Here is a 16,395-nt window from a genome sequence, read left to right as displayed (position 1 = left end):
ACAAGGCAAAAAATCTCAGGGTCATCTTCGACTCCACACTCTCTTTCTCTCCTCACATATCTGAAGTCTCTTAGAAGTCACACTACCAGCTACACCTCCTCAGAGGTATCCTTCCTTTCCTCTCCTTCCCCCGGAAGCTCAGTGTCTCTAGAGCCCTGGTTCTCTCGAAGCTGGACTACTGTAAATCTGCCTTTCTCTACTCTCTCCCCTTTGCAACTCATCCAGAACAGGACTGCGAGACTTGTCCTTGGCCTCAAGCCCAGGGACCGTATCTCTCCAGGACTGAAATCACTACACTGGCTCCCAGTGACTGCGAGGATTAAGTTCAAAACCCTCTGCATTGTCCACAAGGCCTACTGGGGCCTGGGGCCTGAATACCTTCAACTCTGTCATCTTAAATATCTTCCTTCTCAAGCTCGTCGCTAATCCACCTCCAACTCCCTCAGGGTCAGCCGCTTCTCCAAGCAACGAGTTGGGGGCAGATCTCTCTCCGCAGCAGGGGCCTCCCTCTGGAACAGCCTTCCTGCCTCCCTGAAACTTGAGGAGAACCATCTCCGGTTCTGGAAGCACCTCAATACCGTCCTCTTCACCTCTGCTTTCTCTCCCCCTCTCCCCTGCTAAAATCACTGAAACTGCACTGAATCTGCAATCGGGCCACTCACCGATTTCGGTCCTTGCCCAGCCACTCTACCCTGCACTGCCTCCTTGGCAACCCCTGCACTGCGGGACTGTCTCTGTATCCCTACAGCCCCTCCTCCCAGCACTTGTCTGCACTTACCTTGCACTTGCCACCAGCTGGCCCTTATTATTTATCATATATTCTACTAACCCTGTACTGCACTTTCCTTATTATTTATCTTGCATTCTACTAATCCTGTACTGCACTCTCCCCTCTCCCTTTCCCCCTGCACTTTTCCCTTCCCCTCTACCCTGCACTTGCGCGATCTGAATGACACCAGGCCTAGTAGGATTGTTGTCTGTCTCCCCTTGTCCCCCCCCTGCCTCGTCGCACCTTGAAACACTTGTGTATAGCCGCGTTACAAATGCCATATCACATCATATCATTCTGGAACTTGTAGTTTAGTTGTTCCCATTTAAACTTCAGGATTGTAGTTTAATTGATCCCATTTAAAGCACAATAGGTCTAGAGACAACATACATGCAACTAAAGACTGCATGTTTAATTTGGAGGCATAACATAATACATACACAGTATAGCAAATGGGATGGCCATGTATAACCAAACAGAGATATTTGCAGCTATTAATGTGATGCATGACTTACCTGTGCAGGAGAAATCATCCACTCGGATATAGCCAGCAGCACAGTCACAGCGGTAGGATCCTGGCAGGTTAGCGCAGGCGGTGTTTGCTTGACAGAAATGCATCTGTGCCGCGCACTCATCAATGTCTGAAGGGAGAAGCAGTGTGGATATGATTAGCACAGAAAAAAAAAAACTGCTAATCTTAATACACAAGTGGTAGGGCAAGATTCACTGCAGTCACACGTTAACCAGGGATTTGCCTTTGATTGCAGGCGCCATGTTGTTGAATCTTTTTATCGACCTAAAACACTTGGTTCTGCAACATGCAGAAAATATGTAACACCACAAGTGTTGACCTGAGTGCTAAGGCGTTTCCTCCATTTACTTGTATATTATCCCCCAGAGAAACGCCTAATGACTTCATTGCTTGTGGTTTAAGAAATTGTCCTTGTGCTCCTCTGGATGCATGTTCTTGGTGGATGCACAAGACAAGTCTGCCAGATGTACACCAAGCCTGCAGCACATAAGTAGCAGTGCCCTCTCATACAGAGGTTGCCACCAACAATAAGGACGTGTGCTATTGTTCCAAACATCAGACTCAACCTGCCACGTCTCTATAACCTCTCAGGCCCCTATTCTCATCCAGGTGTTAGTACCGAAAAGGACGTTAAAACGCTTAACGACCTTTTCGGTACTTAAGACCACACCACATTATCTTTACATTCATAAACACATCTGTAATTGTCTTTGCTCTGGCTATTGTCATGTGTGAACCACAGAACTGAACTATGGTATGTGTTGGCTACTTTAAAACTTTAGATCGTCTTACTGATGCATTTTTAAATATGTTAATGTGCGTGCCTATTTACGACTATTGTTTTTAAACATGTATAGCCTCACTGAAACCTACCCAAAATATGCCTGGCTGATATGCAAAGAAAGCTTGACAGCGTGTGCCTGCTTAGAATGTATTCACATAATATTCAACATTGCCTGCCTAGGCATGCTGATGCTGCTTTATTACTTTTAAGGTGGTGCTTGTTTGTGATCCCCTTTACCTCTGCTTCATTCTCGGTATAATGGGGGTCAGTGACTTGGGGTATACTTCAGTAACCTTCTTCAAATGTAGGTTAAATGTATTCACAAATCTTCAAAGAGAAGTTGGTATATTCACGTTATAGATCTTGCCAAACGTGTTTTCTGATTTATTTAATGTTTAATGTAATACTGTGCATTTGAGAATATTATGCATATATGATAGTATACATCATGAGCGGCAAATCATGTATCTAAAACATTAAGCTTCAGAACAAATTTTGAAAAGTACATTGAAAATGCATTCTAAATCATGATAACGTGTATCTACAATAATGCATTAGTATTTTCAAGTGGATATGTAGTATTCTATTTGCACAATATGCAGCATGTCATACATTTTGCACCATAAAGCATGTTTCCATTCAGTGCAAATCACTAGGATATTACCACATGAATACAATTGTGTATTTGTGTTTATGTGTCTAATGAAGCAGAGGTAACCATGTGTTTCATTTGTTGTGTGTGTTGTGTATTTCGAACATAGCTTCTCACATACCTCATATAGAAAGTAATAGGTTAATCCTCTTTCCGACATCTTTATGTTCCTATCCTTGGAGCTTTCTTTGGACATACATCTGGATATCTATCAATTATGTATTATCCTTTGTCAAGTGATCCACTGTAATCATCGTTCAAACAAAAGCTTGACAACATCCATCAACTTAAGCAATGGCTGTCACTCATCCAAGCCTGGATTCCAAACGCCTACCTGAAGCTCAACCTACAAAGTCCACAATTGGGTTACAGACATGAACATTAATGTATACACACCTTAACTCTTCCTCAGTGTAGAATCTCTTTGCTCTACTATTAACTATGACCTTTTATTTAAAGAACATATCACCAAGAACATCCAACCACCATGGTGCCAGTTTGCGCTCCTCTGCAAAGCTAATTCTCTCCTCCATGCCCTGAGTTTCAGAACAGTTGTCAAACCCCTGGCCATCTCCACACCTTGAAGATGGCAATACCCTAATAACAGGAGCCCCAGATGCCACTCTGACCCCTCTGAATGCTGCGAGAGTGCTGCAGCCTGCCTCATTACAGGACTAAGAGTTAAACCACATCACCCTCATCTTCAAGGGGCCTGCTTGGCTATCCCTTGAAACATGCATTATGTTCAAGACTGCCTGCATGTCCTACAAAATAGTCACAACAAAAACACGCCACTCTATTGGCTGTGAAACTCAACATGTTCCACAACATCTTAAGCCACAATATTTCCAGGCCGGAAACAAAGAACTGCAAAATGGGTAAAATCAGGAAAGAAGTTTTCCCTGCTATGATATGATATGATATGACATTTATAACACACCTATACACAAGTGTTTCAAGGCGTGAAAAATATACCAATGTAATATACCCTGTCTTCGGAAGAATATACCAACGCAGATGAGTCTAGATCCCTTCACCATATACTTCACAACAAACTTGAACCCCCTCACCCTTTAAAGACCATCTCATCAATCACTGATCACTCCACTGAACTCTTTCTCATCCTCCATAATTCCTCCTCACTTTCTGCCCCTACACCCCCAGTTCCATTGCAACCCTTGCAATCTATGTATTACCTCTGGGGACCTAACCTCGTTACAGTGCTCAGTTGCTTAACAGCTCGGTGTGAACTTTCTGCACCCCATACATACATACAAAGGCTATGCTCTTCTATTATCATGCCTTTTCTTGGTTGACATACACTTATTTTAATGATTTATTTTAGTCAAGAAAGTACATGATCCTCTTGCATCGTTCTGCAAGTTGGAGATGTCACAAAACTAACTGAAATCTGTTAAAACGGTCTGACACTAGTGTCAATCTATAAATACCCTTACCAATCAGATGGTTTGGAGGTGAAACAAGTTTGTTTTATTTATTTATTTATTTATTGTTATACTTGATAACACGCCAAATCGCCCGCAGTACTCACGGCGCACACCAAACAATACAAGACAAGAACAATCAGAGAAAACAAATAAGGTCAGAGAGCAAGGAAGATAGTTGGTCATCGAATTGTCATAGGCCAACAGAATGATGTGGCAGACAGTTGGTTATTGTCTGTCTGAACCAGGGGTCAAGTCCTAAACATTTAAGTGGGGGGACTCATCAACAAACGCAATGGGATGTGATGTAGCCAGAAATTAGCATATCAAGGCGAAATATGCACATTTCATTAAATTGGCTTTGCAAAACCACCCAAATTGCAAAGGACGAATGAAATTTGCCTTTCAAAATCAACACGCACACATAACCAAGAACGGATATTTTCTTCCAATAGTGTGCATGTTTTAAACGCCAAAAACCAATGCACATGTTTTCCCTGGAACTTGCAGTACCGAAATGAGACATTTCAACTTTAGTTGATTGTTATTTTTCATCAGGTTATATAGTGCAGTGGTGAAGTGTCCGGCCTTCAAACCAGACTGCGGTTTGATCTCCGAGATCGGCTATAATTCGTGAATTCAAAGATGACATTCAATGGTTCTCATTTTCGCTGGTGGGGGACTTAGTCCACCCTCTGAAAAAAGTGGATGGACTCCGTCCACCCGCCTGATCCCTTGATTTGAGCCCTGGTCTGAACCTAGGTCCAAGCATTGTGATGGTGAAAACTGTGCAGCCCAATAAATATCAACACAGATGCTCATTAAAAAATAAGTTTTATTATCTGATAAATAAAGCAATATGTACTAATGGCGATGACAACTAATGTTCATTTTCTGCAGGATATCAGCACGATAAACTAGGAAAATGTCAAAAGAAGTTTGTAAGAGGGTTGTGTATGTCTAAAATACAGCCAAATTAGTTTGAAAATGCTGACTGGTGCGCAAAAAAAAGGAATAGAAATATTGTTAAGTACATTTCTCCCGAAAGGAAAAAAGAGGCTATTCATACACTATATTTTAAAAAAGATAGATGCATACAGGACAAAAGAGACAGTTTGTTCCTAATTAGCTATATATCTATTGCAGTTCTGCTTACAACAGATTAGAAAGTATATTTCACCTTGAAGGGTTAAAGTAGCATTAGGGGTTACCAAAGACTTTCATTTAGCTATGTACTGTCTCAAATCAGGTGGCGCTCTGCTACCTTCATGTCAACTCAATCGAATACAATTTTTATGGTGCCATTTTAGGGAAAACACAGAATACTACATTTTACATTTAATTTAAAAATGGAAAGGGATTGGTTTCATGACAAAAGGCCAGCACACCCTTAGAATTCCACAAGAAATCTGGCCTACCGAGAGCTTGTTCATCAAGACATGTTCCACTTAGGTATCCCTATTTGGCTCAAGTAACAATTCTTGTGATCCATAATTTGATCATGACATTTAGGGCCTGATTTACAGAAAGTTTTGCGCAGCGCAAAAGCACTTTGCAGGAAAAAATGGCACTATGCAGCGCGCAAAACTATATCCACTGATTTACAGATTGGCCTCTGCGCAGGTTCCCAGCTGTATGCGCCATGTCTACGCGCCCTTCGCAATATTTGAGGGGATGGCCAGTGGAAAGACCAAGAAGGGGGAGGAATATGCAAACGTCCTCATTAAAGCAGAGGAATGAGGGATAACCTGGGTGTGGGGAGGGTGGCACTGTGCAATTGTACAAACATGCCCCCTGAAGTGCAAACAAATGTGTCTTTACAGATTCACTTGGGCATCTGCGCAAACTAAAAAGGAATCGCATTTTACTGCCGCCAGTCACCCGCCACAAAGTGAGACAGCGCCATGCATTCCCAGGTTTAAAAACCGCCCTGCAGTCCTAGAGATAGTTGCGACCATGCCCGTTCCTGCATTGCTCACATATCTACTGCTTTATGGAAGGAGGAGGGCCAGAATCTCCCATACACGGACAATGATATTCAGCATGCCTGATGAGGAAGAATATGACACATACCGCTTCCCCCCACATGTCATCCTTGTATTGGTCAGGGAGTGGGAGAATGACCTGGTGTCCCCACCTATGTGCTCATGGCTAATACCAGCCTTGGTAAGTCCTTATTGCCCTTCACTTCCTGGGGACTTGCACATTTCATCAGACCACAGCCATTGGCGGGGGTATCTCACAGCCTACACAATCACACTGCCTCAAACAGGTCCTAAGCCACATCATAGCACATATGTACAGCCACATAGAAATGCAATGCAAGGTACAAGCAATGCAAAGAGTGTCACAAGAATTCTATGCAATTTCCCAGTTCCCACAGGTACATGGGGCAATTTACTGCACACATGTTGCAATACAACCTCCAAGAGCCAAAGATCATATATATCGGAATGAAAACAATTGGCATCCACTGAACATGCAGGACATCTTGTGATGCAAAGGGTCATATCATGCATGTGAACGAAAACTAACCTGGATGCACATATTACGACATTCCCTCATCCACCAGTGACAGGCATTGGGAACATTCGGCAACAAGTCACTCATTGGTGAGTATCAGCCTGCACATACACCAAAACACACTGATTGGGGGGTCACATCCAATGCAAACCACTATAAAATTACATACTATAAAAAGTGATTATCACCATTTACAGGGGACAGTCCTTACCCGCTATTACCATTCCTGATGATGACTATCCGAAATGCCAACGCACCAGCGGAGGCCTGCTACAATGCAACCCGCATTGCCACCAAAAGCACAGCCGAGCGCACATTTGGAGAGCTAAAATCACGGCTTTACTGCCTGGACCATTCAGGGGGAGTATTGTTGTATGCACCAGCTGTTTCATGTAAAATCAAACTGGCATGTTACAATTTGCATAATATAGCCACACATCGTGGCATACCAACAGAGGTTCATGAGGGGTTGCATCCCCAGCCACAGGCAGTACCCATACCATTAGCAGGCCAACGGGTGAGGGGTCAGCACATATGCAATCAGCTTTTCCAGACACACTTCACTTGAATGACATCCAGTGTGAAAGTCCCACCATAGTCACATCCCTGGTGGCCTTTGATGATGGCAAGTACATTTGGGCCATAAACAACATCCTGAAGTAGCAGTCCAGGGTGGCCATGTTGTGTGTGGCTCATACTCTAAAATCACACATACCCCCCATCTACATCCTTCACATGAAAATCTGAAAACATGGGCAGACTCATCAGTATGACATATTGCATTTCCCAAGTCACTCACAGATAACAGGGTCACTTGGCTACACTGATCAACTAATAAAGTAACATGGACATGACCCATTGAACAATATCAAACAAAGAGCATGGCACACCATCCCATATTGAACAGCATCCCTTACCCTTTAATAAAGCACAAACCCTCATTTCATACATTCTAATTGACTGATTGTCTCCCTGATAATAAGCATGTATTATTTAAATGCCACTGAAAGCGGACTCCCTCCCCTAGTTGAGGGACCACAGGAATTGGCAGGGTGGGAGGCACCAGGGCAGCCTCTCAAGACTGGCTGGGGCTGCATGAAGCCTGCTTCCGTCAAAACAATGCAGGCGTAGCGGGTGGCCATCATCCTGGGTAGGCCGGGGTCCAAATGCAGGGTTACGTAACTACAGGTGCCTCCATGGCACCCTCTCAGGGGCCACTCATAGGGCAGTCGGCGCCTGGAGCCACAGTGCTGGGGGGAAATACCCTATCAGGGCAGTGGGCTGCAGGGCCAGGGAGCATTGCCCCGGTAGGTGATCCGCATGGCACGGGACAGGGAATTAGCACACAGGTTGGACTTGGCCCGGCAGTGCATAATCAACCAGTCCAGTTTGGGATGGGGAGCATCCGGGGTCTGAGGCCCCCTAGGGGCAGGACACAATAATACCACAGCGGGGGCAGACATAGCAGGTCCAAGTCAGCCTAGCATATCAGCAGCACTGGGAGCAGGCTCAATAGGGGTGCAAGGATGTGGGGTGCTTACTCCTGCATGCACCTTGATAGGGGAAGCGTGGGCTCTCCGGCCTCCATCACCAATCCATCATGTATGCTCACATGTATGCTCACATAGGATCAGAATACAAAGGGGGAGGCAAGGTAAAAGTAGGTGAAATATGTGACACACACAGATGCACTAGCCATCAATGGATTCACCAAAATAGGGTTCCTGTTAATCACCCTCATTGCCCTGCACCCCCACCCTTTGCAAGCCTGTACACTATTTCTAATCCAGCAGCATTTCCTACAAGGAAGTCAGTCTGCGGCCATACTAACTGGCCCACTACATACACTGCATGTCAGTGGGCTCATCACAGACCAGCATTGTACAATATCAGCATAACACAACTATACTGGAACATAAATGTGAAAGGAACCAGACAGACCTTGGCTGGCTATGTCTCATTGCCTGTGTTTTTCGTACCCCAAGACACTGTACAGTCATGGTCACAGTCTGTACTACAGCAACTGAGTCACACTTGCAGTCCAGATATTACACATGACCCCAGACTCCATACACCTTCCACTCCCAACCCTACCTGAGACAGTGTGAGCTGCTACCTTTAGCAACCTCCCCTAGCTGTTAGTACATACCTTGATGATAATACATGGGCCATCCCTCCCCTTGAAACATCACCCCTCAAGTGTACGCCTGGTACCCTAAGCATTTCCAACTCCCTCTGATCATGATTTACTCAATAGCTCTCAGTATGCTGTGTAGACACACATGGAACATCAAAATATATAAACCTGATGCAAGCACACACACCTTGAGAAATGAAGTAATTAGCCAAAATAATCGGCGCAGCTCTCACTGTGCACATTGCATCAGACACTCACAAATTGTCAGCTTGCATTGGCACTTCTCCATAAAAATACAGAATAGCTCACAAATCATTATTAACATGCAAACATGTGAAAAGTCAAAATACTTCTGCTGCATGTTACATCAAACGCCCCTTTATGTGTAAGTTGAGACTCAGGTGTATAGGATGCACTTGCATGAATGTTAGACAGAATTGCATGCAGTTCCTGTCTGGGACCACCACATACAATTAGGGCTACAGGTGTAAGCACAAAACAACCTTTGGTATACGTCTGTACTACACAGTTTAGTGGTCGCAGGGCTGAGCAGTCAGGCTTTTCTCAAGAGGGAATGTGAGCAGTGCATTCTTTTTTACTTCTGGGGGTGTTTTTTCAGTGTTTTGAAAACGTTTCAGGATCTGTGTTTATGCCGTTTGCCCACTTCAAAAAATCGTGGATAACAGTTTATTCCAGTGTAAACACACAAAAATTATTTTATTGTTTCATTGTGTGCATAGACCAAGATGTTATGAACACTTTCCGGATAATAAAGATGAATGGGTTCATCCAGTAATATCTAACATTTCTACAAGACAAAATGATTGTAGTAAATTATGCAATACTTTTTTAGGGACTCTTTGCCCATCCTTGCCCTTTCATTTCTTCCCATTAAGACTTTGGCCCTCATTACAACTCCGGCGCTAAACCATGGCGCTATTAGCACCATGGTTGGTGCCGGTGTTGTAACGAGTCCGCCATGGTGAAATGGGGAAATACCGCCCCATTTCAAGGTTGGCGGGGCGGTATTTCCCCATTTCACCATGGCCCTTCCCCATTCCCATTTTCGCCCCATAGGGCTCAATGGGACTGGGGAAGGCGCTGAGTACGGTACCGCAAATTGCGGTACCGTAATTAGCACCGAGGTTCCTTTGTGGCACCCTACTTTAACAGCTTTTAAAACCAGCCGTTAAGGTCGGGTCCCGCAAAGGGACCTCGTAATCAGGCGTTAAGGGTTTAACGGCACCGACACCTTTTACGGCGCCGTTAAACCCTTAACGCCACGGTCGTAATGACCCCCTTTGATTTGTAAAAACGACCTTTCCACATTGTACAGACTTCTAATTTCATAGCATGATAAAAGGATTTGCTGCAGAGCACTCACTTTGGTGAAGATAAGGATTATTTTGACTGTCAAAATGAATAAACTCCAAGCAGATAATAACTATTTATCAAGTGCTGCTTACTACAAAATGAGAAGGGAGTTTCATTAATGTACCCCTGAGGCTTGATTGGAGGGGGTGAGCAGGCCAGAACTGTTGGCCTGGTGTGGGAATATCCAGGGATCCTATAGCAGAATTGTTCAAAGGCAACTCAGCAGGTTAGGTGATTGTTGCTGAGATGATATATGTTTATACCTTCCTGTAAATCATATGGCTTTTTTCCTATTCCTGCTGCAACATGTGCTGTAAAACGTTATTTTTTTACTGGGGATGAGCATGGCTCTCTCGCCTGCACTCGTGTGGTAACTTTTGTCCCCATAGTGAAAACAGGAAAGCCTAATTACATACACTTGGTAGACAGTGTAAAAAGTTTCAGTACACCAGGATAGTTAAATTCAAGTCAATATGCCAGGCCAAAGTTAATGGGCTAGTGTTCTGGATAGGAAAGATCAGTTCTGGTATCAAACGGTAAAGCCTTTGCAAAAGTTCTTAGAAGTAGTTTCTGGTCACAAGCTGATTAGGCTTGCAAGTTGGGAAAGTTGCACAAACATTCACTGCGAGTAAGGTTTTCTAAATCGAATGGGCACAGTACCTTAGTTTGAAGAAACAAATGCTGCTGATTTTGTGGTTTCCTGGCAGTTCCTGCAGATCTCACTGTTCCTGAGTCTCAGTCATGGGGACAAGAGGGAGGATGTTCGGGGACTCCTGCACTGCACGGGATTGTCAAAGAAAGCACACAAGATGGAGTCACTTCAGTTTCCAGTAGCTGTAGATTCAAGAACACAAGCTGGTGTCCCTCTCCCTGGTTAATCCTAACCAGCCTTGAGAATGGTATCCAGGTGTCTTATGAGGTTATTGGTCCCACCAACTCAAAGGAAGAAGCCGTCCTTGAAGGAGCTTCTCTGTCAAATAGAGTTTTGGCAATTCGGACCTGCAGCAGGGCTTCACCGGGCAAAACAAGGTCCAGGAGTTGCAGCAGCCGTCCTCCTCCAGCTCCTCTTCGGTTCTTTTGTTCCAGTGGTCGACTCTGCTGTCCAGTCCAGGAGAATTGCCTTTTAAACAGTTTTCTCCCATTCATTCCAGCCTAGCTTTCACTCACCCAGCAGGGTGACTGTCCTTGCCGGACAGCCAGCCACCCAATCATGCCAGAGTGCATTTGGGTCTCCTAGGAGACTAAGCACAGGGAATGTTGGGCACCTCCCTCACTTCCTGCCCTCCCCAGTCACTCAGACACCAGAGGCGGTCTTCAATCCTGAAGCCCGCCAAAGGCACACAAACAAAAGGACCAAACCTGGTTTGGCGCGCAGAGACAAACTCTAGAAGGACCTTTCCAAAAAGAAACAGCGAAAAAAGAAGACACAGACCCGTTTAAACAAAGGGGCTTAAGGCACCCCTCTTGAAAAACATGGCTCCCGCGATTTTTAGCTACCGATGTTCGCGGTCGGGAAAAATCATGGTAGTTTGTTGTAGAACCACTGCCACCAGCCTTTTTAATAAGAAAGGGTAGCATTTGACTGCTATATGTGTATTTAGACACAGGGGATACTAGGTAACACCTCCAGCACTCCATTGTAAAATGGTGAGTGCTGGGTCTATGAATTTGGAAAGACTAGTAAAGTCAATTTCACTTTACATTCTCTGGGAAACAGTAGTTTATCCCAGAGAAGGTATTTAAACCTTTGGGAAGTCTCAAAAGACATCCCTGTGTCACTGCACTGAAGGTGCTGTGTAACACACATGAAAAGATTATGCCTATGGAGTTATCTAAAACCCAATATTCAAAGAACACAAGTGTAAAACATACATCAAAACACATGAAAGAGTGGGAAAAAAGGCTCACACTCTTTCCAGGTAAGAAAATCAAGTCCTCAAAATCTAGCAAAGTTGCCGAGGTTCTCTAAGGTGAAGGGAATTAGCCATTTATGAGAAATCTCCCTAACAATGAACAAATGGCTACTTGACAACAATCATGGCAGGACATGGCATGCAAGGCTCACAGGACACGATAGCTAATAACCTGGCATCAAAGAAGACAGTGTATGTCCTGGCACCAGGAAGATGTGCACATTAACACCTTCAGTGGACAGACTACGACCAGCATGCTGCAGAGGTAAAAACAACGTCCACAACCATGGAAATGTGGCTACTCCCATTTCCATAGTCTGTGACAATCATGCACATTTCACCAGATTGACACTTTCATTAGGACACTACTGGAATACATAGGTCAACAAACATGCAAATGTGTGACCGCGCACTCCCTTACCTCGTGTCACTGCTGTTGAGCTCTGCATCCCTCACCACCTCCATCTAAAACTGTGCCTCCTCATTTGTGCATGGAGGGACAGTGTCCAGCAGAGGGAATGGGGAATTCGATAGCACGAGAGGGATCTGAGTAAATTCACAGGGTCGGTTGGAGCTGACTGTACAAAGTGACCTGAAATGACAACGGATACAGTACAGCGCAAGGACCCGGTCACACATACTATACATATAATGCACATTAGGGGTCAACATAATGTTTACCTGAATGTCTGATCATGACCCTTGTTAAATAAACATGTCAGTCATCCTCACTGAATATGTCAGTATGTACATGCCACCACGAGGATCACTAGCAAAGTCCCATATGAAGTGAACCAACTGCACATAGTGCCCCATGGCAATGTATGTTGAAAAATGAAAAGGAGTCCACCTTGGACAGCAAAAAGAAAAACATAATTCAGAAATCCATCACTGTACTCATAGTCTGCGGGGAGCATGAAGAATGATTGTGGTATGTTTAGTTTCAAGAGAATATTGGTGTGTTGGGAAATCCAAAGTAGCATCACTTGATAAATGCCTTGCTTATACCCACCCTGTGGAGGATCCTGGGATGGGGGCCATGGTCACACAAGGCCAATGCCTGGTCCTCATTTGCAGCTGCCACACGTGGCCCTGAAGCATGCAACAGTCCACCAATAGCAACTAGGTCCTGATGACTCTCCTTTCACGTCTCCTTCAAGTCCAATTGAATGGCAGCCCTTGCTGCATCCATCTGGATGTTCAGAGTGTCCATCAAGGAGGACCTCTCCAGATGGTGACACTCCCTTGAGGCCTCATCTGATCATTCAGGAGTACGCACAAGTCTGTTATCTCCCGTCTGCCCATGTCCCTTGAGTTTTTCATCTCCTCATGTAGGCATTGCTTCATGGCAGAGATCTCCACGCAATAGTCCAAATTCGGTTCACATTGTGGAATTAGATGTGATGAGATTGTCTACATGTCCCTGCTGATCTCCGGCATGACCGCACCCTGTTGGACAATTTCATGTAGCACCTCCTCGTCCCAGGCAGAGCGTGAAGCAGGCATGCATCCCCCACGTGTGCGTGGACGATGAAACCGCGATGAGGCAGTGCGCCCCTGTCTCTGTGAGTGCACTGGCATGGGCTGCCAGTCTACATGCATCCCACTTCCAGTGCACGCCTCTGTTTCCTCCAGGGTAGGTGTGGGCAACGTTGCTGACACAGTGCTGTCAGAAGAAGCATGGCTCACCACTACCAGGTGCACAGACTCCTGCCTCCCATCAGGCTCAGTATCCTCTAAAATCCCAAGAAGAAAGACAGGATCAGGACTGCTCAGTGCTGGTCGTTCCACCATCTGCCTCAATATGGCTGCAACACCAGCATCATCATCATCAGATGATGCCTGTGCAGGCATGCTGAGGATCAGCTGTAAAAACAGCGGGTTCTCACCATGCACAGCAGCCTGGCCACTGCTTTTTCTTGGTTGCATATCCCCTGGCACCTTCTCTGGTACCTGCACCCTCTCTGCTGCGTCATCACCTACAAAAAGGCAGACAACAAAAGTCAGGGGGCCATCAGGATATACACATATGCCTCACATGAAATGCATGCCGAACATATTGACCATCTACACATGCATCAGACTCATACTTTGATCATCAACTGGGCATATAGTCATGTTCTACATCCATGAAAACCCTATTAGAAGAACCATGCCACCCCAGACACCCCAAATCAGACATACATGATTGCAGTGTAATCATGATGAGTAAGGAAAGAGGTATCCATACAACTTGGACATGTCTTGAAAGTCATCAGGATGTGCATGGAGCCCAATGACAGTGGCCTGCAGATATCAGCATTACATTTTTTGGTGATCCAAGTGTAATGTCCCATTCAAGGAAACATCATCCGTTTGCCAAATAAGCCTTAGCAGCCATGTCATTCCCATCAGAATTGGATGTGTATGGCAGAATGTGTATGCACAAGTTGGTGTCATATTTACACAGTATGATGTAGCTACACTGACAGAACAAGGAACAAACAGATATTGTTACTGCAGAGGCAAAAGGCAGGGAAACACATAGTAGGTGTAATATTTGGTGGTAATGCTTAATGTCATATTCAATCAAATATGCAAGAAGGTAAATGATGCAGGTAGGAGTAGGACATTGAGTCATAGGGGCATTTCCTTTAATGCAAGGTCTGTGTGCCAAGGTGGCAAGAGACCAGCCATGTTGATTTCAAACCCTATAACCTGTTCAATCCAAAGACAAGCCTCTGTGTGTAGATGTGCCTATGTTCAGGCATTGGCCTTGGAAAATCCCCCTACAACTCCCATGGAGGAAAGCAATGCCAAGGTTACAGGCAGCTTCCCTGCAAAGATTACAGTCAAAGGGGTATCAAGGGTAAAATGCACGCATGCATCACATGCCTGTCTGGCCAATGGATGTCTCCTGTGTGCACTTCCATGGAAAACAGAGTATGGAAACTCTAATTGCACCTGCTACATGATTATGATGTCTGTTGGCAGGGTAGGAGCTGCAGTGGAAGTCACCCCCCGTAAATTTCACTGGCATCGCACCCCTTCCTAGGTCACTGTCCGAATGGACCATTGAATGTCTCTCACATGTATGACCCATTGTTGGTTCAGGAGCCATGTGAGTGCACCCAACCTTCAGAGTATACACAAAGGCATGACACTTTTACTGTGTGCAGTGACATGTGTCATGCAAAAAGTGCACATATTGGCATGTCGCTAATGCCATTCACGAATGCACCTATACATTGCAGTTAAATGTCCATTACGCATCCAACAGCCACACTGCATATCATGTGGATTGAGTACACATGTAGGTACAGCTTGAAAGGAAATTGCTTGAAGTGATTCAGCCCGGACAGCATCAATACACCCATCCATTGGCATGAACAGTGGTGCCATGATCACATGTATCAGTCACACATGTCACTCACCTGCTGCATGACCATATGTCTCATAGCCTCCCACGCCAACTAACTGCTCACTTGTGATGAGCGGCGAGGCAACTTCTTCAAAAGGAGTGAGCTCTTCAACCCGTGGTGACCCACCACCAGTAGCCTGGGCAGAAGACACAATTGCATCATGCTTTTCCTTGGTACGCCTGGTCAGGTCGTCCATCCTCATATGTACTTCTGGTGCTGTGCTCTTCTCCACCTTACCGGCATTAATCAAATCAGTGATCTCATGCCACTTCCGCTGCTGCTGGTCCACTGAAAGACTGCTGCCAGCCCACGTATATAGCTCTGATTGGTGCTCATCCATAGACAATGAGTATTTGCAACTCTTCAGTGAATTTCTTTTTCCTGCTTTGCCCCTTCTCAGGGAACTGTGCCTGTTCCTAAATCGTGGTAGTACCAGTGGCCCTTCACTTACAGCGCTTCCGCCCGTCTGTGGTAGTGGTGCATCCCACCACATTGTGTTTCTGCTGTCTTCCTGGCACATTTGGCTGGTGGTCCCCCATTTTACCTGTTCTCCCAGCCCTGCCAGTCCCCCACCCCATTTATGATAAGGGTGGTGCTGATGATTTCCAGCAAATTTTGCAAGTTTGCAAGTTTGCAATAGTCTAGTATAATTTCAGGTTCCACCCATCTCGCTGAATTCCAATATGCTCTGTGTCGTCCGTCCATTAGAATTATGCAATGCAGATGCATACTGTGCATGCGCTACCTATTCGTAGTAAGCTGCACATGTGCATTAGGCTCAGTGCGATGCCCGTGACTTGCTTGAGTACCCAGCTGATGCTGCCACATGGTGATGCTGCTTCTACATGCCACATTCTTCTGGCTG

At 45.1% G+C, this 16,395-nt stretch overlaps 1 protein-coding gene across 1 annotated transcript in view; it reads right to left on the bottom strand.

Moving 5' to 3' along the window:
• Positions 1-16,395, bottom strand: part of NELL1 (neural EGFL like 1) — a 6,602,686-nt gene that overhangs the window by 3,276,251 nt on the left and 3,310,040 nt on the right. The window contains exon 13 of the mRNA XM_069623485.1: positions 1,285-1,410. Within this exon, the coding sequence (XP_069479586.1) occupies positions 1,285-1,410 (126 nt within the window). The remainder of the gene's footprint in view (positions 1-1,284; positions 1,411-16,395) is intronic.

The sequence above is a fragment of the Ambystoma mexicanum genome, chromosome 11 (assembly GCF_040938575.1).
Source record: "Ambystoma mexicanum isolate Mex_15411 chromosome 11, UKY_AmexF1_1, whole genome shotgun sequence".
NCBI lineage: Eukaryota > Metazoa > Chordata > Amphibia > Caudata > Ambystomatidae > Ambystoma > Ambystoma mexicanum.
This window is presented reverse-complemented; position numbering and strand designations above follow the sequence as displayed.